The 24,207-nt window shown below is 40.3% G+C and overlaps 2 protein-coding genes across 2 annotated transcripts in view; one reads left to right on the top strand and one right to left on the bottom strand.

The window, feature by feature from the left end:
- Positions 1-18,008, top strand: part of EMILIN2 (elastin microfibril interfacer 2) — a 43,633-nt gene extending 25,625 nt beyond the window's left edge. Inside the window, exons 5-8 of the mRNA XM_082235128.1 lie at positions 12,522-13,007; positions 14,399-14,440; positions 16,588-16,716; positions 17,383-18,008. Of these exons, the coding sequence (XP_082091254.1) occupies positions 12,522-13,007; positions 14,399-14,440; positions 16,588-16,716; positions 17,383-17,732 (1,007 nt within the window). The 3' untranslated portion in view covers positions 17,733-18,008. The remainder of the gene's footprint in view (positions 1-12,521; positions 13,008-14,398; positions 14,441-16,587; positions 16,717-17,382) is intronic.
- Positions 18,009-19,215: 1,207 nt separating this feature from the next.
- LPIN2 (lipin 2) overlaps positions 19,216-24,207 on the bottom strand; it is a 36,514-nt gene continuing 31,522 nt past the window's right edge. The window contains exons 18-20 of the mRNA XM_082235167.1: positions 23,273-23,387; positions 22,950-23,053; positions 19,216-22,571 (exon numbers count right to left, since the gene is read on the bottom strand). Coding sequence (XP_082091293.1) covers positions 22,427-22,571; positions 22,950-23,053; positions 23,273-23,387 — 364 coding nt within the window. The 3' untranslated portion in view covers positions 19,216-22,426. The remainder of the gene's footprint in view (positions 22,572-22,949; positions 23,054-23,272; positions 23,388-24,207) is intronic.

Genomic DNA, 24,207 nt, shown 5'->3' with positions numbered 1-24,207 from the left:
CCAATTTGAGCCAAATGCTGTACAATTTTTCTCTATACAGCATGACATCACTTTATAGTAATGCTGTTTTTTACAAGTTCTTGATCGGAATGTTTATAATGCATTAATTGAATCTATGAATCTAAATGTTTCTTTAACTATTTCTGGATATTCATATTTATGAAATGTTGCATGCAAACGGACAGAGAGCACCATTCTTTGCTCATGTACAGAGTGTTCAGGCTCAGACATGATCTCGCCCTACTTTCTGGGCAAACACAGCTGTGTGTGTGTGTGTGTGTGTGTGTGTGTGTGTGTGTGTGTATTTAGAGAACAGCTGATAGTGCTGAAGTCAATCCCTTCTGCCCTACCTATGGCACACTGAATGAGACAAAAGCTCCTAAATTCAGCATAGCTGGGCATCTCTTCAGGCAGATCTGTAGTAAAGAGTTATCCCTTAGCTTTTAGAGTCTAGTAGTGCAGAACTGCATAGCTCTGCCCTGCCCTGCGCATTTCACAACTGATACCGCACAAGCTGTTGTGAAATAAGCTGCCATATTACAATTGTTAGAATATTCAGTCAGATCTGAAGCGAAGTGCTTGCATCATAGGGCAAGCACACCGTCGGAGCATAGTGAGGAATCTGTCAAAACATTGCAGGCAGTGGAACTTTTAAATAGGAATGTAAATCCTCTGCACCCAGGGAAAATTTCCTCATGCCCCAAACATGTCACATATCTCCCTGACAGCATCCTTTGCATTTTGGACCAAATCCCCTACTCTGCACCAAGTTGCGAATGTGAAAAAATATGAATGTAGAAGGGGCTAGTATTTGTCTTGTTTGTATTTCTTCTTCAGGTTTCATTTAAATGAGGCATATTATTTCATAATTTATATAAATAGGCTGTCTCTTCTGTTGGCACAAGCATATGCATTCTGCACTATCTGTCTCATCCATGGCCTGTAAATATTCCTGATTTTTTTTAAAGCCACGGGTGGGGGATCTGTGGCCCTCCAGATTTTGTTGGACTCCCATCTGTCACAAACAGCATGACATTGGTTAGGGATGATGGAAGTTGTAGTTTAGCAGTATCTGGAGAGTCACAGGTTCTCCATACTTATTTTAAATCTTGGAGAATCAGAGTAGAAGGTTCCTGTACAGTCATAATTATATATTTTTTGTTTTTTTAAAAAACTCGCTGCACAGTAGAACAAACAAATGCAAGAAAAGAAAAATGTGCTGGAATTAGACTCTAGTTCCCATTTACAGAGATGTGGAAGACAGCCTTGGGTCGATCGACCCTTTACTTAGTTCTCTTTTCCCTCCTATAAAAACTACGCAAGACACTCTCTTTTAAAGTTTAAATGGCATATAATTTTTACTTAGTGTACTTGCAGTTTCGGATTAAATATACAATGCAGGTGGATGTTTCTTAAATTGCTAAAACCTCTTACACAGATCAAACTGTTACAGGGTAACTGACTCTGAGGCAGTGGCGTAGCGTGGGGGGTGCAGGGGGGCGGGCCGCACCGGGCGCAACATCTGGGGGTTAGGGTTAGGGGGCGCAAATCCACGGGTTAGGGGGTTCAAATTACTTGCCTTGCCCCGGGTGCTGACAACCCACGCTACGCCACTGCTCTGAGGCAGACAGCAATGTAACATAACCTGCTGCTCTAACTGTTAAGACTTTTCAACTAACTGCCATAACTGTACCAACTGCTTTAACTGCCACAGGGAGTATGACATCACAGAGTTCTACAGCTCTTGCGATCAACCCTTTGCAAATGCATTTTGGATGTTATCATCCCACAAAATGAAGTACTGTATGCATTTCCAAAATATACACCATTTTGAAACTGTGAGGCAGCCTTTCCCCATCTGGTGCCCTTCAGATAAACCTGCACTGTAATTCCCATCATCCTTAACTGTTGGCTTTGCTGGCTAGGGCTGATTGGTAGTCCAAAAACATCAGGAGGGTGCCAGATAGGAGAAGACTAGGGCAAGAAATCAATAACAGAACATTCTTTGAGATTCAAAACACTTTAAGAACCCTTTTAATAATGCTAACACAAGTAAAGATCCTACCTTCTGAGTACAAAGTATGCTTACATTTTTATTTTATTTTTTTAAGCAGAGGTTGGATGGTCATCTGTCATGGATGCTTTAGCTGGGATTCATGCATTGCAGGGGGTTGGACTAATGACTCTTGGGGCTACCTTCCAACTCTACAATTCTATGACTCTATCACTCTGCTGCCCTATATTTTATCTATATTTTCTCTGTTTGCTGTCTTCCTTTGTCTTGGTTTTCCCAGGCTGCAAAGTACATTGCAATGTTGCAATGGTTAATATTTCTGGTTGAACAGCTGAAGTAGCACAATGGCATTCTTCTAGCCCAGGAAAGTGGTGTAGTACAGTATGTGAGATGTTGATCTGCTACTTGCCTGGACAGAATTGCTACCCAACTCAAGCTCAGAAGTGTAGGGTCTACATTTGTAGTTTTCCTTTCCAAGTATATATGACCGCAAGGAAACATCCAGCCCAATATGTGCATGCTGTTTGCTTTGAATGAAAGCCTACTACATTAAGTGATGCTTGTGCCAGTTTGTGTGTACAGAATTTCAGACTTACAAAGCAAAGAGGTTTCAGAAAGTTTTGAGATGAAATGACAGCTGATACTGAAAATTGAGTAAGGATTCTTGGAGTACTAATAAACAAATTGTACTAGGAAATCTCTGATGAAGTTTTTCAGAGGGGTAACCACGTTAGCAGCAAAAATGACAAAGTGTATTGTGGCACCTTAAAGACCAATGGATCTTGTCCTACTTGTGTATATGTGAGTTTGTGTCTGTCACCTTGGGAATCAACTTGAAAAACAAAGCAGATGGTTCTGTGTCTGAATTTCATTAAGTCAAACTGCATTTGAATGGGCAACTTTTAATCTTACATAGGTTAGTGTTAACCTCAAGCATAGGTTTATGAAAATATCTGACAACGTATTATATGACTTAAATGATTGCACTTCAGTTTTGCAGGCTCAAACCATAATTGTCTTCTTTTGATAATGATTTTTGTACTGATTATCAAACAAAACCTGTTAAATAATATATTCCAGTTGGAAATTCAAGCAGGGAAAAGGTGTGCTAATTTGCAGCCAAGAATATTCTAGCTTTGGCATCAGTTTTTACTTTAAGCAACATGGAGCCAAGGACATTTTTAATGAGTCAGTCCAGATGTATGTTGATGGGTTGTTGCTGTATAAGCCATGGGCCAAATCCTTATTTGGTTAACTTATTCAGTGCTTCCCTGAAAGGTAGTGGGGTGCTTGCTTGGACACAGAAAGAATATTCAGTGCATTATGGACATCCTCCAACAGCATCAGAATGTCAGAGCCTACTCATGATGAGCAATTTTGTCCTAGGATCAAACTTACTGTCAACTTCTGCAGTAGCTCACAACACAAAATTGCAATGAAGCCATCTTAAATTGGTAAAATAGTAATACCAGCAGGGATCCACAGCACAATAAAGGTATCTGTGTTATCTTTTGATCATGCCTGGGCCATAAAGCAACATGAAGAGTTGTGTCCAATACAGTAAAGGCAAAGGATGAAAGTAATGGTGACATTCACCTGAATTACATGGTATATGTGGCAACCATTTTGTGCATATCCAATTGGCATGCGACTCACGGGTCCTTTTGGACCTGGAAGAGGTCAGGACGGGGCGGGAAAGGGTGTAACAGGGAAGAACAGACTTATGTGCACTCCAGTGACGTTCGCGGGGGCCAGGAATGGAACCCCATACAAAATGGTTGCAGGAGTTACCAGAGGGCCATGATCCAGCCATAACAGGCGTGTCTCCCATGCTGTTCTGATAACAAATGAAATGGGCTACAATTGAGGTAGAGAAAGTTAGGAAAGCCATCAATGCATCTCAGTGTTCCTTCTGCAAATAGGACTGCATTAGAGGAGCCTAAGTCTACTGCTGTTACATTTTCCTTTATGCTCGCTTTATTGAATTCATCAGTAATGCTGGGAATGGATGGAGATTGAACTTTGATGGATGATAAAATTACAATTGGTTGGTTGCCTAGTACTGTTACAGATTTTAGTTTTATTACTAACTTAGACTTCCTAGTCTGCCTGCTTTGCATGAACAGCTGAAGGCCAGCATCCAGATGGCACTGTGTTGGGTACCCCTGGGCTAGAGGTTTTTGTTTTTTTTAAGGCGGTATAGTGGGACAAGGTTTTATGGATAAATGTGTGCCTGAATTGTTTCTATTGCATGTTAGAGATTTTCTCTTGCAAAGCATGGCATATGCTTTGCTGATGTGGTGGATAGGTTTTGGATTAACTGTTGCTAACTCAAGTCATTAATCTTCTATATTTTGTATAAATGGAATGGGTGAATCACTAGCTTTTAGTTTTGTCCCCTGTTCTAGTTTCTTCTTAAAAGAAATCATATTTTTTCACACACAAAAAAAGTCAACAATTTTGATTTTAGCACAGTTTTCTTTGTACCTCGCATACCTCATCACATTAATAAAAGTTGTGGGCCAAGAAACAGAGGTTTAAATCTGAAGGTAGCTTATCTCATGGCCTGGCATCTGACCAGAAAGTAAAGCATGACGTTACTTGGCATGTTGCCTCCTTTGGTGTCATCATTTTAAGTTGCCAATAGTAAATAAAGAACTATGAACACTTCTGAAAAAAGATGGTGCCCTGGGGATATTCTATTTTCAAATGCAACAATGATCTAAGTGCAGTTCGCCTTTCCAGCTGTTTTTCAGGCTGTGAAGAAAAGTCCCTGCTTTATAATTTATCCAAAAAAGAGTTAGACAGAGACTGTCCTAAATGTACCCTTTTAATTTACTGAGTTAACTACAGTGGAGTGACACCTGGGATGAATTTTGCCCTTGCTGTCTGGATTACTAACACATGGTTTGCCCAAATGGTGGTTCCTTTATCACTATTTTTAGATCTTAAAGAAAGCAGTCCCTGATATAAAGCAACTCAGTATCAGAGGCCAAAAAGGCCAAAACATCAGGTACTGCAAAGTATTAGCACATGGGCATCCATGTGTGGAATATTTATGGTGAGCCACACCAAACAAGCTGACTCTTACACCTCTCTTTGGAACAACGGACCATCTGATTCCATCTAGATCTTTCATTGCCTTTTTTTCTCAATGAGAAGAATTTAAATTATATGGGTACAGTGATAGAGATAAGGTAGCTTTGTGCCACATTTTTCAGGTGGCAAACCTCTATTTAAGGGCTGTTTGGTTGAAGCCTGGTTTAATGAGAGGTATTGCATTAAAATTTGTTAGCATACGAAATTTCTTTGCAAATCTTCCCTATTGTAATTTCTCTTTTTTTTTGGTAATGCATGAGTGATCACCCTAGATGGATACTTTAAGAAAGCATAGCTAGATAATATAAAAAGTATTATTGTGTTTCTGTCTAACAGCATTATAGTTCTTTTCTTATAAAGAATACTTAGTACTTATTATTGTGTTTAATTCAAAGCAGTAATTTAGCGTCCCTCGGCTTGTGAGTTCACAGCCCCCATTTTTAGCACTCTATGTCCCCTTGTTTTTCTACCTTCCTTCTTAGCTGTCAACAACACAGAGCTCCCTCTTACCCCTTGGCTCTGAGTTATGTATTCCCCTAGTCCAAACAATCTAGTTTCCTTTCCACCAACTAGACTGAGGTAGGCAGAGCTTCCTTTTGTTTTTAAATAAAAACACTCTGAGTATGAAATACATAAGGCCTGCATCAGTTGTGAATGTCACAAGAATGTTTTCAATTGCTGCTTTTCTTGGCAAATTATATGGAAACACGTTTCAGTCACCATTTCCATATATTTTGCAGAAAAACACCAGTTTCAATGCAGTGCACTGTTCACAAATGATGCAAGGAACATGTATTTTGTACTTGACTATCTGTTAGAGTTCCAAGTGTCAAATGAAAACTTGCCTTCTTTAGGATCACTTTAATCTTAACACTGGGATTATGCAGGGAAGATTAGCATGGCTGCTTCTTACAAACTATTTTGCGCTATAGGCATATGCTATCAAATAAGAATGTGTGTGTTTGTCCATATATATTTGTGTCTTGTCTTTTTAAAAAGACATGTAAATGAAGACTGGGGAAAATGTAGGGTCCCATATATTTGCATTTAAAGGGAAACGAACTTACTTACAAATGTGTGTGGTCTTCGTAATTAGTGCAATATGTGTGTTTGAGTATTTGAGTGCAACACATGTTGACAGGCTGGCTTCTTACATTCCATGAATTACTCTTGCTCATTAGCAGTTAGAGTATCTGTGAAGACTTTTGTGACACTTCAGTAACTCAGCCAATGATTAGCTGACAGACAGCAGTCAAAAGCTGATTTGGTATATGAACTTCCTTTGCTTAGCATTATTATATACAGTGGTACCTCGGGTTACAGATGCTTCAGGTTACAGACTCCGCTAACCCAGAAATAATACCTCGGGTTAAGAACTTTGCTTCAGGATGAGAACAGAAATCGTGCAGCAGCGGCGTGGCGGCAGTGGGAGGTCCCATTAGCTGAAGTGGTGCTTCAGGTTAAGAACAGTTTCAGGTTAAGAACGGACCTCAGGAACGAATTAAGTTCTTAACCCGAGGTACCACTGTATCTAGAATTATTCTCTGAGCTTCTGTGAAAAAGCTCTGACCCTCTATGCCATTTCTGTATTCACAGCATACTCTGAACAGAATCTGTCTCACTGAGATTCCTGCATTGCAGGGGGCTGGACTGGATAGCCCTTAGGGTCTCTTCCAACCCTACAATTCTGTGATTTGGGGGGGGGGGATATTCAGTCAAGCAGATGCAGAAGTAAATTGCACTTAGCTTTTTTCCTTTGTCAATGAAACAAAGCTAAAAACCAATCAAAGTGCTATAACTAAACAAAAACAAAGCTACATTATAGCCTGCTAAAGGAGGTGATGACACCTTACAGAACCACAGACTTGTAGAGTTGGAAGGGACCATGAGGGTCGTCTAGTCCAACCCCCTGAATTGTAGGAAACTTTCACCCACCCATGACCCTGAGATTAAGAGTCTCATAGTTCAGGTGGCAGTGTTCTGGGAAAAATGACTTTGGCAGTCCCACATATCCTTTGGCTCAGTGGGTTTTGACTATACTCGATTTTGGCCTTAGGCATGATCACCAGTATTAATAATAATAATAATAATAATAATAATAATAATAATAATAATAAATTTATTTGTACCCCGCCCATCTGGCTGGGTTTCCCCAGCCACTCTGGGCTACTTCCAACAAAGATTAAAAATACATTAAAATGTCACACATTAAAAACTTCCCTAAGCAGGGCTGCCTTTAGATGTTTTCTAAATGTCAGGTAGTTGTTTATCTCTTGGACATCTGATGGGAGGGCATTCCACATGGCGGGTGCCACTACCGAGAAGGCCCTCTGCCAGAATATAACCACCATGTAAGTTGTAGACCTTCTGTATATTACTGTCAGGAAGGTCGGGGGGGGGGAGAGCAAAGTGTGCTGCAAAGGATGCTTGTGGTTGAACTAGATTGGCTGAGTGGGTGACCTTCATACCAGTCCTAGTAACAGGAGGCTTTGTCAGCTCAGGTATAAGAAGGCATCAATTTCTATTCCATCATATATTCATCCCATGCAGCACTATTTCTGCTGCACTGCAGCATGGCTTCTAACAAAACCACATTATTTGTCTCACGGTCCACTATGGTGAAATTTTAAATACGGTAATTAATTCTGTTATTCCACATCATTGCAATGCAAAGGAGATGCAATTCAAATTGGGGGTGGGGAGTTATATATCTTTTGATCACATTCACTGGATGTGGGATGAAGAAGTGAACATTGGCAATTGCTGCTTCCATTTTATTGGTTGTCAAAAAGGATGTAGAATATTATGTGCCAAAGAGCCAAGAGAATGTAGCATTGTTAGGGGCACCCACAGGACGGAATCTGTATCTTTAAGAGATGTGCAGAATGGAAATTCGTTATGGTGTGCCTTCTCCTGTCATTAAAACCCTATGAAGTTGAAAGGCTGCATAATTTGGCTGCACAATTTGAAGTATTGTTCCACCTTAAATAAATCATGTTGTGATAATGGGATGGTTGCAGGATCTTCTCCTTGCTGTCACTTTCCTTGGAATGGGGCATTTGGAGCACCACCTTATCAGAATATTGCTAAATTCAGCAATGACACTTACAATGTCAACATAGTTTATCTGCCTCAGATAAGCAGAACAGAATGGTGCAGAAATGTATTTCCACTCATATCTCTGTATTCTCTCATAACTGTAGAGTTCACTCAGGCTGCTAAACATAGTAATACTTTAGCTAACACATCTATCAGCACAATTATTTATACTATAGAAGATACAACAGTATTGTCCTGAGGGCGGTGGGAGCTGTAGGATTTTTTTTTTCTATATGAAATTTTGCACTGCCCAGGCAACATTCACATAGATTATCCTAAATAACACTTGCTCTGTTTATGACATTATTAATAATCACTTTTTCTAAAGGTCTTCACATTCATCCCTGCTAGTAACTCAGTGAAACAGGCAGTGCTCTTTTTCTTAAAAAATGTTTAGGGGTACTCTCATTTTCCTAATCATATTGAAATACTGCCCATCAATGAGGCTAAACCTAGATTCACAAAATGTTTAGGGCTGTGCGTACCTCTGCGTCCCCCCGGGGGGGCACTGGAAATAGGGTGATTACTGTCATTTTGCAATCCAAGAACCAAGGCTAAGAGAGGCTGGTTTAGCAGACCTGTTTCCCCACCATCTGCAGTTACTAGTATATATTGCAGTTGTACCTTCTATAGGATTGCCTGTCCTACTGGATTAGGCTCCCCTTCCCCTTTATCCTCAAGGACACAAGGACCTATGCATGTGGCAGAACAACAAGCAAGGGCTCCCTCTCACGGGACTTAGGGGGAAGTAGGAAGCAGGAGATGTCAGTCCCGGCAACTGTGCTATGGAAGCTGGTCCTGATAAGCATTTTGGGTAGGCCAATCACATCGAAACAGCTTGCTCATTTGGTTTGTTCACTTCTCGTATCTCAGTGAACTACCGTATTTTTCGCCCTATAGGATGCACTTTTCCCCCTCCAAAAATGAAGGGGAAATGTGTGTGCGTCCTATGGGGCGAATGCAGGCTTTCGCTGAAGCCTGGAGAGCGAGAGGGGTCGGTGCGCACCAACCCCTCTCGCTCTCCAGGCTTCAGGAAGCTATCCTCCAAACCAGGTCGGGGGACAGCGGGGAGGCACAGCGCCGCCATCCCGCTGTTCCCCAACCTGGTTTGGAGGCTGGCACTGGGGAGAAGCGCGCTTCTCCCCACCGCCAGCCCCACAAGTTCAGGGGACAGATATCCGCAAGCCTGGGGAGACTGGCGCGACTTCCCGCCGGGCTCCCTAGGCTTGCGGATAGCAGCTTGTTCTGGGGGCTGGGGTCGGGGGAAGCTCGGGCATCCCCCGCCCCAGCCCCGCACCTGGGGAAAAAACAAATCCCCCCCCCTTATTTCCCCCCAAAAAAACTAGGTGCGTCCTATAGGCCAGTGCGTCCTATGGGGCGGAAAATACGGTATTTCTTTCATAATTTTCCTTTGTCATGTTCAAGATATCCCTGCAGCAACTGCATATATGTTAGAATACGAACTAATATCTTTCAGTGCAGTCAGTGCAGCAGTAATTTCCCTTCAGCACTTAAGTAGCATTTTTTAAAGTCCCCAGAGTGCATTATGCATTTTTTAAATGGTAAACATACTAATATTTATCAGCCTAAACTGCTTTATAAATCCCACTGAACACTGCTGACGTATTATTTGGCTGTGATCATCTAGCAAATCTTATGTAATAAAAGTGGGGCTTCCCGTTTGCTGGCAATGGGGAAAGCAAAGCAAAACATACCCATGTTTTCACTTAGCTCTGCCTCTCATAGCCCTAAGCTCTAAAGCTGTATGGATCATGATATGATGTTCTATATGTAACAGCTTTTAATCCTTGTATATGCTTCCCACAAAACCATCTGTGAACTTATACAATAATGGCAAGTATATTATATGTTTAGACACAGGCCAGAACTGGGGCGGGGAGGTGGGAGGTGGGCCAATTGGCATAGGCCTACGATTTTGAGGGAGCTTGTTCTGGGTCTGCCTGGTAGAGGCAAAGGTTATTGAAATGCTTGGCCATATTACCAGCTTTGCAAGGCTCTAGTTCGACAGTCTGAATTCAAAAATAGAAAGAAATGTTAAATTGGGAAAGATATGTCCTTAGCCCTGTTCTGCAAAAACGAGACTGCAAAGGAAACTGAGATTTCCCAAAACTGAGGGACACCTTACTGATCCATATTAAATACGGTGACATTCTTCCCTGGCTAGTCAATTCAATAAAAACATACAGTTGCAGCTTTTATGGTAAATAGTGAAGTTTGGTGTTTTGAGAATTCAGGTCCATTTTGTTTTGACCAGCTGCTTGTATCTATATTGTTTAACCCAAAACCAAAAGAAAATATGCCTCAAGATTTATGAAATGCTCTCCCCAGGAAAGCTCACCTAGCACTTTCGTTAATTATCTTTAGGTGCCAGGCAAAAACATTTCTCTTCTCCCAGACCTTTGTTTAATTAGCCAATCTATAACCTTTTAAATTGTGTGTAGGGGGTTATTGTTTTGGTTTGTTATTATGGTTATTATTTTGTGTTTTTATATTGTAAATTGCCCTGTGATCTTCTGATGAAGAGTGGTATAGAAATTTTATTAATAATAATTTTAAAATGTGTTGTAGGTACACTTGTAAAGCAACAGAATTTTAAGACCACTCAACACAAAATACATGTTTTACCACCTGTAACACTGCCTGTGTAGTTTATACCACTTGCCAAAACAAAAACAACAACAAAAAACCACAACCCCAACTACGTGGGGAAAGCATCAAGGGTCCTTAAAAAATTATCTTTGTATTATCAGAAATTTAAAAAGCCCCAACTCTGGGTACCCCTTCAGTCAGTCACATTATGGAACAGAATCATTCTGTAGCAGATCTAATGTTTTGGGCTCTTTAAAAGCCGTATACAGATAAGATTTGGTAAGGGAAAGAAACAGTGTAGATATTGAGGCTAAAAACTTTGCCCCACGTGGGCTTAATGAAGAGCTAGATTTTCTCTTGTACAATTATAAGCTTTGGAGACACTCCCCTGAGGTATTTTGGACTACCATGCTTACCATTTAAAGTCCTTTTTAATCACATATGATTCTTCATTATATATATTATTTCTTTCTTTCAGACAATAATTCAAGTCCCAGTTAATGTGAATACGATATATAGCTAACAGAGATCTCTGCAGCTTGGTATTTAGTTTAAGTAGGGTATACATGCAATTTGTGTATTATCAATTTAGTTTGTATCAATTAAGTGTTGAGAATATATTGTTCATTTGATGTATTGTCTTTTATAGCCCCTGAAAGTCTTAAAATGATAATTGGCCAAAACATGTTTTGAAAATAAAATCCACTCCCCACCCCTGGTACTTTAATTAAAATATCAGTTTGTGATATTTGTGAAGCTTTGCTCAAACTATTAGTCACTTAAAGGTCCAGTCATGACCGACTCTGGAGTTGCGGCGCTCATCTCACTTCATTGGCTGAGGGAGCCGGCGTACAGCTTCTGGGTCATGTGGCCAGCATGAGTAAGCCGCTTCTGGCGAACCAGAGCAGCGCATGGAAACGCCGTTTACCTTCCCGCCAGAGCGGTACCTATTTATCTACTTGCACTTTGATGTGCTTTCAAACTGCTAGGTTGGCAGGAGCAGGGACTGAACAACGGGAGCAACCACTCACGGGGATTCGAACCGCCGACCTTCTGATCGGCAAGTCCTAGGCTCTGTGGTTTAACCCACAGCGCCACCCGCGTCACTTACTTTCTGTTAAATAACTGATTACTCAGTATATGGAATTCATGCAGAAAATCATTTTCTGTAGAACAGTTGTGCTTTATTCTCAAAAACTGACCATATTGTAGGTTGTGCCTTGGTGATCTGGAGTGAGAACTATCAAACCTTAAATATGTGTTTCTACCACGACCACCGGATTCTTTTAACGGAATACCCTTCGAAGGGAGGGGTAGGTGATGGCCACAACCTCCCTTCTAACACACAACACATTTTCCAATGCCTAACCGCCAAACCTTACAAAGTTGTGATGATTTGTTCCGTGCAGAGCGCAGGCAGAGCGCAGGGCCCATGACCACTTAAATGCGGCAAACCATGCCCCCCCAGATAGCTGGATTGGCCGGCTGAGGGCGTATCGCGGGCCCAGGACTCACTGTGATGCAGGGGGCCCAACCATGCCCCCCTGCAAAGTGCGGGAAGCGAGTCCCGCTCGCAACTCCTCCCCTAACAGAAGAGGAGAGGCTTTGCCATTCTTATAATCATATATTCAAATATTATTCAAGCCAAGTTAGCCAAAACTTCTGATTGGTCCATTTTCTTCCCTCTACAAACCTTTAGCTGAAAATCCAGCAGTGTTACTACCAAGGAAACCACAAGGAAAGATTCCCCTGCCACCACCAGATCCAAGAAAACCATTACAACCATCTCAGTCAGGAACACATCCAGCACCATCACAGCCAAGGACACCACTACAGCCACAACCAGGGGGACATGTGCAGCCCTCACAGCCAAGAATACACCTACAGATTCCAGAAATAAGAATACCTTTGAAGCCATCAGATCCACAAATAATCGTACAACCACCATTGCAAGGAATACCTCTTCAGCCACCAGATTCCAGAACTTCTTTACGGCCATCATCACCAGGATTTAAAGCAGGATCAAAACCTTCCTTGCCTGGGTCAAGTGGGATATTTATGGAAACTGGACAGGCAGGACCTCCTGGTACAGTTTTAATGTCGGAAAAAGGACGGAAAAAAAGCAAAAATGGCCAAAATGGCCAGAATAACATGCTGGTTTCCGAAGGGTCTGCTGGAGCACCAGGTGAGCAGATTATCTCTGAGTTACTTGTTGTTTCTTGTCATTGATAAAATATGCATATTTATTCAGAATGCGGTGATCAGATGTTCTGTGTAAAAAATATGACTGTTTGTTCCATACCAACATACCTGGGGAATCCAATCCTCCTTACCTAAGTGTAATAATAATAGGGCTTGCTCGTGCGTAAGTTGCCGCCACTCCTGGCTAGGTTGCCTGGTTAAACCTTTTCTGTCTGGACAGCCCTTCACTTCGTGGCTGTCTTAGTCGCTAGCAGAATCCGTCAGTGGGCGTTTCTTAAACCTTTTCCAGCATAAAAGCTGTTTGATGCCAAGTCTCCTCCTACTCTCCCTGCGCGGAAGTCTTCTGCGCAGGGAGGGTGTGGGTAGCGGAGGACCCGTGCTCTCCCCGCTGGTGTCCGGTGAAGAGTCCTGGAGCCCTCTCGCCGATTCCCCCATCTGCCCCCCTTTATCCCTGGTGTTACGCTGATTTCCTTCCCCCGCTGATGAGCTGCCTCTCTCCCTGCTGGGCCCTTCTCCAGCATCACTCGGGAGCCTTGCCTCCGCCTCTGGCTCCGATGTCACTATGCATGTTGGGATTTACGATGCTCTGGGGTCGCCCAGAGGCCCCCTCAGTCCCACTGACCTTTCCGAGTGTCCTCCTGGTAAGCACAACTCTGGAATGGCACGTTCCTTCGTTCCAGTGTGCCCTTCAGTGACATCTTCCAGATGAAAGATGCACGCTAATCTTCTGGCATAACGCAGCAAGAAGAACGAACCATCCATAGATCTAAACTTTATTTATTTATACTATATACAGACACAGAATCATGGCTCTCTCTCATTCAGCTCCAAGAGAGAACAGGCAGGCAACTAGTAAAAGTGAAAGTACATTACATAGTACATGCAGATAGGACTGTATCCTGTTCTCACGCTTCTTCTCAGACAGTCATGTGAATTACACCAATCACATAAGGCAGCCTCGGAGGAGTGATTTGCTAACATTGCACACCACTTCAGTGGAGGATAGCAGCCATTCCTACCTGCAATATCGCTGCTTCCCACCAACATTGTATAGATAGTAGCAGGAGCCACTATGTATATTCCTTTCTTCACTAAAACATGCAGGAAGGGAATGAGAATGTGCCAGGTCATGGCCCTCTAAATTCTTCATTTAAATAGCAGTAATTAAACCACTTACTGGTAGTCTACTATAATGCTACTCATTTCAAAAGGACCACTCCAAAAATTCTGAGAAATGCAGATGCAGAAGTTACTAAGTACCATAGTACAGATGCTGGTGGTACTGGAATTAATCACATTTGACAGGAGGGGTGTTTCATTATTAGAGACTGTAAATTTGCTTGAAATACACATCTTTTCCATACTTGTTTGTAGGTTATCCAAAACTTCCACGGCCTCCCTCTACAACTGAACAAGGTAATCCCACGTTTTCAGATTTTCTTTTCTTTTCTTTTTGCTAATTCCCATAACTTGCTTGGTGGCATTTACTAAAGCAGTTTATAGCATAAATACTATTTCAGATGACAGTTATTTCCTGAAATATTAACTAAGAAACTATTTCTTCTAGTATAGTTTCAAAATCTGAAACTTATAAATTACTTTCCCTGAATCATCCTCCTGCCCCGCTGCCTCCTCTGTTCACCCTTCAGATTCCTGGCTGTCCCTGACACCTAGAGATCATTCTTTAGTAATTTGTATACAGCCCTTCATCCACAGTTCTCAGGGCAGTTCACAAGATGCATGTAAAAGGCTATTAACTAAGTAAATAAACAAAGAGAGAGGATCTTTAAATACCTCCTTGTTGCTTTCCCTCTGTTTACAAAGGAAAGCTTGTGCTATTCTCCTCTCTCAGGTATCCTACCCAAGTAAGAGCACAAAGGCTGATGCTGAAAATAGGCATATATGTCAGCATAGTGTCTGGGGAAATGAGGTGTATCATGAGTGAAACACACACTTCAACATATGGCTGAGTGCTGGCATTGGATCCATACATTGTGGCATGCACACAAATCCAATAATTTGTATCTAGTAGTTTATTACCTTCAATCTTCATGCAAGGCTAGGCATGGAGAGACTTAGCTAACCATAGCCCTTCCTTCAGCTAAAGATCAGAAAGTATTCTACTGTCATCTTAAACTGTTTAAAGTAATTGATTGTTGACATGTTCCAGACCCGACTGTGTGCAGGTGACTGCAGAGAGCATAGCACTGCTGCTAACACTTGGATAAAGATAGCTTTCTCATATTATTAGGCTGTTATGTGGCTCCACTGTTTAAGAAAAGCCACTGAAATAATGGAGATTAAGGTAATGGTGAGCTTCATTGTTTGCTTTGCTTTAGTTGGCAATCTATTGTATCAACATCTTAAAAATTTATATAGTGTGTATATACAAATACTGTAATAGTTACCTGAAAATTTATCTGACTGCAGTTGGAGGTGTGGTTCTGCAGTCTGTTAAGCAGGGGTGAGGAACTCCAAGTCTGGAGGCCAAATGTGCCCCTCCAGGCCTCTGTCTGGCTCCTGGGACCCTTCCCAGGCTATGCCCCCTCCCTACTGGTCCTGCTCCATGCCCTCCCAGGGACAATAGTTTTGCAGGGCCCAGAAAGGAGCAGCTACTATGTAGAAGGACACACTGATTGAAGAAGAAATCAATCAAAGTAAGTTTATTGTACTAGCTGAAAGCAATGTCAATTCCATACAATCACAAATTAAAGAATAAAAGGAAATAGCTACAAAAATGTTAAACTGGAGGTAAGTGAAAGTTAATTAAAACACCACTTTTGAATGTGTGTATAGAACAGTTGCAGCAAGGGAATATGCAGAGACTATTTAGAAAAGTACTTCAGTGGGAAGGACTGGGTAGGGGAAGCTAAATCCATCCACAGCACTCCTTAGAATGACTTTTTTCTAAGCAGGCTCTGCATGCACTACACTGCTCTGCTAGGTGGATGAAGTAGAAAAATTGAACTTAGTTACTTATAAGGAATGGTCACTTTCATTGTGCCAGCACATGGGATTAAAATCGAAGGTTTGCAATGAAAGCAGTCTATTTAGCAAGTTTGTGTTATGCAACACACTTACCCCTTAGCAGTTGTGAAATAGAGCATGTTGCAGTAGCCTCCATGTGGTGGTTGTGATCTGTAGATTGGCCTAGTACTCTCTGCATTGGGCCTTCTTGGAGAAGCCCAAAGGCTTAAAGCCATGAAGGTCATCTTCATGTGGTGGTAATCTCTTTTAGCATAATTGGTACGTAAAGCATATAGCTATATCCATTGTGTTTATTCATTCCACACACTTTTGGTGATGTAGAACTAAGAGAGTGTTGCCTAAACATTTGTTGCTGAATGAGATAGGGATAATATTGCTATTCACTTTGTAGATGATAGGAAAAGTGTAAATAGAAGAGGACCTTCAGTCGTCCCAACAGTGGTAAAACTGCAAAAGGTGTGCTTGTTTTGTTTTTGTTCAATTAAGGGCATGGGGAGAACTTTGTGTATAAGACCAGCTAAAGCACTTGTAATGCTGCATTATGTGTCTAAATTATGATCACTTCTTCATTCTAGGAGCAGCTGTTACTTCACCAGTGTCATTCTCTGCTGGTCTCACTCAGAAGCCTTTCCCTAATGGTGTGGGTGTGGTACATTTCAACAAAGTGCTTGTAAATGATGGAAACCATTATAACCCTAAAACAGGTATTGAAAGGTTCATAATTGATAAAGGGAAACGGGAGCAGAATCTATTGAATGATTTTTTAAAATTTTAAATTCTGTAGAATTTAAATGCATTCTGGCATTTTCTCAACTTGTACCTGCTTATATAAAGCAGCTTAATAGGAGATTCCCTTCCGGTCCAAGTTAGTGTGAGAGCAGACACTACTGATACATTTTTCAGATCCCTCAAGCTGCTGAGGCTGGCATTAACTCCATTGCTAACATCCATTTCTTTTAATCTACCCAATATTGTTTAGTTCTTGAGCATGCTGTCTTCCCCCCATAAATCACAAATACAAGTGGCAGAACTGAAGGATTTAATGTTGGGAGAACTTGCTAACAGCAGACACCATTGCATTCTTTCCTATGCATTGGGGAACTGAAGTGAAATCACAATCAGCTCAGTGGATAAAAATGTATAATAAGCATGTGCAGGAGCTAAGGGAGAATGAGCTCATAAGAGGAATTTTATGTGAAGAACTCCTCTTCGTTGTCATGCCAAATAAAATATGACACGTTCAGATTAAATGCCCTTTATTTCCTCCCAGTTATTGTACTGACATACTTGTGTTATTTGAAAAAGCGGTAGGAATTGGACTTGGGCCAACTGTACACGTGTGTTTTGATTAATGTGTGTCTTCATTGCAGGCGTCTTTACATCTCCCTATGAAGGTCGTTATCTGATCACAGCTGTTCTAGCTCCAGAGAGAGATGAATACGTAGAAGCTGTGCTGTCCGTTTCCAATGCAAGTATTGCTCAGCTCCACACAGCTGGCTACAGGAGAGAGCTGCTTGAACACCACCGACCACGATCAGGGAAACGAACTTGTGGTGGAACGGGGGCTTTCCATCTTGTTCTTCACCTCAAAGCTGGAGCTGAAGTAAGCGTTGTAGTTACTGGGGGCAAGCTGGCCTACACAGACTCTGATGAAATATACTCCACATTCAGTGGGGTGTTTCTATATCCTTTCTCATGCATAGAGGGGAGTAATGAATAAATGGTGAAGCTTTAATATTTTATTCCTCATTTTTTTCATCACCTTCAATACTTCTGTTTTAAGTGCAATCTTTACATGACTATATTTTCTTTCCCTCAGTTGACTTTCTTTTAGATTATGGACATTTAAACATCCTACAAAAGAACAGTAGTTACTATGGGGGTATCACTGAAATATGTTCAAAGTAAATTATGCACTGTTTATTAACTTTTGAAATAGAGACTTTATAATTGCAATCCTGAGTCATTGAAGCTAGTTAAATAAATTTAAAAATTATCCTTGTGAAACTATCTTGTTTTCATGCATTATCCTTAAAATGCTGAAAGCAGCAAAGGAGGTCCTTTTCACTTAAGTTTGAACTAGCTGTTGAAAATTATAGCAGTGGTTGCAGCAATAACTTTTGTATTTCACTTTCTAGTCTTCAAAGCATTTCATGTGCATTAACTTGTTCTTGTAAATCATGTTGTCATCATATTTTAGATAGGGGGAATGGAGCCCAAGGCCACAGAGTAAATTCAGGAAAAAGGTGGTATTTGAACTACTATGCTAGAAGTACGAGGTTCACACAGAATTAGGTTCTTGTAAGTATCTGATGTCCTAAAAGCTTTCATCTGGGAAAAGTGGAAGTTGAGAACAGGCATAATACAACATGGTCTAAATAGCATCAATCCCTTATGTGTTTGTTTTTGCAGCAGACTAAATACTAAAAAGCAAAGACACCCAGCCAAATAGGCCACACCCTCCTTTTTCTGTACTTGGTAATCTACTAATGGTGCTAGGAATTCCTGCAGCCAAGGAAAGAACATCCCTCATGAGGCCTGTGAAATTTCTCTTCTTGTCTTGCTTCTTCACTCTTGCAGTTCATCCAAGTTATTACAAACTTGTAGCCTACCCTAAAATACTGAAGATGGCGCTACATGTACTTGTTCTATAATTTATGACTGTAGTTTCTTTATCGCAGATAGTGCAGATGGTTTTGTGTACTGTAGCCTTAGTCCTATCTACTCATACTTAATAGAAGACTGCTGCTCTTCTGTGGGAATGGCCAGGAGCCCTTCAGCAAACAATGGGTCGTGCCTTTACTGAAGGTCTCCCTCATGTCTCCAGAAGAGGCAGTCACAGTAAAAATCTAGTGCTTTATTGTAGTTGGCAGAAATTTTGCCCCAGCCCCCAACTGCATTTAGCCACCATGGAGGAGGCTCACCAGCCCCAGTTCTGCAGCAAAAAAGTAACTTTTATGGAAATTGCATTTCTGAATCACTTCTATGGTAACCCAAAACCTTTTCAGCCTACTTTCAGGTAGAGTCCAAAATGAACATAACTACAGGCTTTTTCAGCTGACTGTCTCTTCCGTGTTTATTCTCCTCTACACCCAAGGTAACTTTTTCCTATATTGTACTAAATGGAATTTCTGTGATTAGGCTGCAGCCTGTTCTGAGCGCCACAGGGAATAATTTCAAATGTATAAAGATAACACATGTAGTGAGGTTTTATTGTAAATTTTATTAACACAGCACAGTGGACATTTTTTTCCTAACAGACCAGTCTTTACAAAAAAAAAACACTGTACTGGAATGTTCAATGATTAATAAGTGAATAAAGGTATATCAAAGAAAAAACTGGTTATAACACAATTAAATAGAATGTACTGAAGAATTATCTGCAATCTTGCATTCAGAACCAACCACAATGTAGATTCTCTCGCTCTCTAAAGAAAGGTGTCAAAAGTTTTGCTGATGAAAGCCTTATCGCAAAGGTATCAGTTCTAATATATCTGTCTTACATATTAGTTGCTTTAAAGACTTGAGATATCTTGCACTTCAGTTACCAGCCTGCATCACAGTCATATTTGCATAAATTGAATGCATTTAGAAGTTTCCAATGCTGAGCCATATAATATTTTTCCAGATGAGGGCACAATTCTTGAAAAAGTATATGGATAGCGGAGTACTGTTTTTCAAGGATCCCATTTACCCTGCTTAATAGAGACTATTTTTGCATTTACACACACATTCTCTCCTCCAAATACTAGTCTTAACACAAGGACACAAGAGATCTAGAACCTTTACACTGCAATAGAAAACAACTGTTTTCTTGCATAAACAAGCAGAGATTGCCTTAATTATCCATGCATTACTTGCAGGCTTTGATTTCCCAGCTCCTTACTTTACTTGTATTCATTTTATATGACAAATTCCAGGTAAATGATTTGAGAGGTGCAGCATAAGCTGTTCAATACACTTCCAAAGTAAAAGGAAATGCATATTCAAAAACAGCCTTTAAAAGGTTCTTTGTTCATAAACACAAATGTATATATCTTTCATGGAAAGAACTAAGAAACTTGTGCTGATCTGTAATAGATTTAGTACAAGCGTTGTTTCCCAATACCAGTTCCAAGCCATCCATTTCCAGTACAGCAAGGAAACAGATTAAAATTTACCTCTAGCAGATAGCTATATTGGGCACCACCATCTACCAATGAGCAGCTCTGGAGTCACTGAGGTAAAATCCAAACTCATCATGTAATGGTCTGCATAGTGCCATTCAAATTGAGACCAAGAGATAGAAAACAATAGTATATTATTTTAAGAAGTGCATATTTTGTTCAAATGAAGGAAGTGTTTGGATCAAGGTGACTCAAGAGTACTCTTCAGCATTAGGCAAAAGGGAATTCTTCCAGAAGTTTTGGAAATTCTTAATATTCAAAAGCAGCACACAGATCTCCACTCCAAACACTGTCAGAATTATTCACTCCAGTTAACAGTACTGATGCCTTATGAGGAGCAAGATAACCTATTACTGCAAATGTGAAATAATGTACCGTACCGCAGAATAAAGAGGGAGAGGGGAAAAAAAGATTAAGAGCATAATGTGAAACAAACATTCAACTCAAATTGAAATTTAATCTAGGATATTTCAAATTTTCAGAGTGCTTTACAGAATACCGTATAATATGAAAATGAACAAGTGCCAAATGTTGGAGTGAATTTTATCCAGTACAGTAGGCTTTTCTTTACTAGAGCTATAACTTGTACTTCCTTGTGTGTGGAGATTTAGGTATTCTATTACTTTAAGATATCTGATTGAAAAATAGTTTCAAACCACATACCACATGACAATATAGAGCCCAATCACTGTTTAGTTAGAAATTTCAAGCCCCAACATTTTTCTAAGGTTACATCTACTGTACTGATCTATTTAAATGATCTAATTAGTCTCAAATGTTTTCCCTGTACAAAGTCAAAAGGAGCAAATTACTTGTTGTGAAACTCTTTGATAAGTCTGATAAAGATTTTATTGAGTGCACTACGTCTAGTCCTTAAATGCTGCTACCATAGTTGACAACATAAAACCAGCACCGGTAGCAAACCTGCAGATTAAATTTAGTTCATACCTGGCAGAGAATACAGTTTTGATACGTTTACATGGATACTTTGGGTGACCAGGAAAGCACTAGTCAGCATTTCAGTTCTTAAGGACTGACCTAGCTTCAAGTTATATGATGATTCAAAAATGTTAACTCTTTCAGTTTGAGTTGGTTTATGGCATACTAGACTAACTGGCAGGGAGTTGGAATGTTTTTGCTTATAGACGTTTTAATCAACTATCATTTTTGTGTCAGGGGTTGGATAGAAATAGGTGAAAGAATGTAAGACAACCGGCTACTTAAATCAGGACCTCGATTGCTTTTGGATCCACTGTGGAGCTAAGATACTAAATGTCTAAACAGAAGTAACATTTTGTACCTGACACGCACAGTATTTCTCACTTGGATGCCCTTGTCCTGTGCCACTTTTATCAAAACTGAAAAACCCTGATACAGAGTTCTGGAAAGGCATTAATAGTAGTTCCAGTTTTAAAGACTGACTATATACATTACCTTCTATAAAACAAGAATTTATCCCTGAATATTTTCTGAATCTGTTGCCTGCTGATCTATACAGTACCCATGCTAAGTGCAATTAAGGGGTGTCAGCTGTTTGCAGCAAAGATGTTCTTACTGTTCTTTAGAATTCTAATTTCACATAGCAGCTTAGGGAAGCAAAATTGCTGCAAGAAAGAAAAAGCATCTCAGACAGCCCCCAATCACTGTATAGTAGTTGTTTGTTCTTTTTTTTTAAAGGCAACACAACCATGAGTGGGTAATAGAAGTACCATTTCCACTACAATCCTCAGTTCTTTAACGGTGTAGCAAAACAGAGTGACCACTACACACGAACTCATGAATCCTTAAGATATTTTTAAAGAAATTAATAATGAGAGAGACATTGCATCTCAAACAGCCTAAGTGCTGGTTTAAGTACTAAATATAATTCCTATAGTGGGCCTATTAAATCTCTGCTATCAATTTTACATACTTTTTTCTCTTTTCCTTTAAGATGATATATCAAGGAGGCTAACATACATAACATCACACACATCCACTGTGGTTTGTATATATGAAGATGCAAATCTGCAACTAAATTTTCATTTTCTGTCCTCTATCCTCTGGATGGTCTGCTATTTCAAAGGATTGCTATCTTTCTAATGCCTTAAATCAAACAGTAAGGACATCTTAAAAGAACAAAGAGAGATCAGCCTTGCATTTCATTTGCTTATGCCAAACCTTTGGCGCTTCCTGTATTTAATAAGACACATGGTACCAAAGGATAAAGGAGCCTCTGCGGAAGGAGGTTCTCTGTGATCAGTGCTGTTCAAGCTAAGTCTTCTATGTTCACTTCAGGAAGCTGTTCTCTCCAATAGCAGAAGGAGCTGAATTCTGGGCATACAAAAGCAGAGCTCTGTTCTTTATTAAGAAGTGGAAACACATGTTCTACTAGTTCACTCAGCCTGTAATACCTGTATGCAGAAATAAATAGGAAGGGTTACTCATTATACTTGTTATACAGTGCAATCCTGTACATGCCTATTCAGAAGCAAGACCACCAAATTCAGTGGGACTTACAGGTAAACATCTATAGGATTGAAGGCTTAATATAGCCAAACAGCAGTGCTAAAAATCAATGCTTGTCTGATTCTGGGCGTGTTTAATGGGATATAAACCTTGCCAGGTTTAATCACCTCCACAACTGACTTCTGCCCATAGTCAAATCATTTAATACACTGGCATATAGTAATGATTTTAGGCACTTTCCTAAAATTGCACATACTAGGCAGCATGGTTACCCAAATCAATTCAACAATTATTCTTCCCACTGCTTTTTACCCTATACTTACGAAGATTTGTTTCCCTTTGTTTGTTCCTGGATTAGTTCACCCTTTGGGTTGACTGTGAATATTCTGCAGTCTGGAACTCCAACTTGTATGTAAGCATACACATCCTGCAGTCAACACAACTACATTTTAGACTAGAGGCCATAGTGCCATTTTTTTAATTGAGAAAATGTCACATTACAAAATTCATATGCATGTACTCATTCCGAAACCCATATAGAGATATGTGAAAAATCATCTCAAACTCCTAGAACTATTTGTGCATTTAGCATATTCATGTAAAACAGCAGAACATTTTAACTAATTGGTGGATGGTGCAGACTTACATTAGGTCTGTTTCCAAAAGCAGCATAGAAGGGTTGTTCACATGGAGAAAATAAGTTCTTGATATCATTTAAACACTCAATTTTGAATTTCTCTGGTTTCTTTTCTATCACTTCCCTGGGGGAAAAACATTAAAAAAAAATCAGACATTTTCTGTGGCCTAAGACAATACCTTAGAAAAATATTGTCCAGGTTCTTAACAAAGTTATAAAGTTTAGTTCTGCTCTTCCTAAAAAGGTCATTTAAACAGATGAAAACAAAACAATATATGAAGACAGCTAGGCACTGATCTAAATCAGTGCAACTACAGCTATTGCCTCCTCCTGAAATGCTGTTGCCATGTGCCAGCTTTTGCCTTGCAATGAAGCTGTAAAGATGGTACAGTTTAACATATTCATTTGGAAGAAGGGGCTCAGTGGCAGAGCATATGTATGTGAAAGAGCCCAGGTATAATTATTGGTATTCTCAATTAAAGAATCTGGAAGGTGTTGAAAGAACCTCTGTCTGATTCCCTGGGGAGCTGCTGCTAAGTCAGAGTACAAAATACTGAGATAGATGAACTAATGGTCAGGCTCAGTACAATCAGCTTCATATGTTCCTATTCAATCCAGCTACTTATTTATACCTGCACAGGGGGGCAGAAAACCCATTATGAACTAGGCTAAACACAGATACAGTCTACAGAAGCTAGCAACTCCTGCAGTGTAGTAAAGGGAAGCTCAAAAGCAGCTTTTAAATTCTGCTGCAATGGCGCCCTGACTTCACCATCAGACTAAGATCTAGCAAACAAGGGGTGTGCATCACTGGACCACTCCAGTTCTATCAAATATATAGGCTTTTAATACTACAAAGTCCCATATACAAGTGAAATATTTAGAAGTTTCAATTTACGTCCATCACAGATTGTGCTATGATAAAAAGCAAGGTACCATAAATG

Source organism: Podarcis vaucheri (assembly GCF_965113315.1).
Source record: "Podarcis vaucheri genome assembly, chromosome: 8".
Lineage (NCBI taxonomy): Eukaryota > Metazoa > Chordata > Lepidosauria > Squamata > Lacertidae > Podarcis > Podarcis vaucheri.
This window is presented reverse-complemented; position numbering and strand designations above follow the sequence as displayed.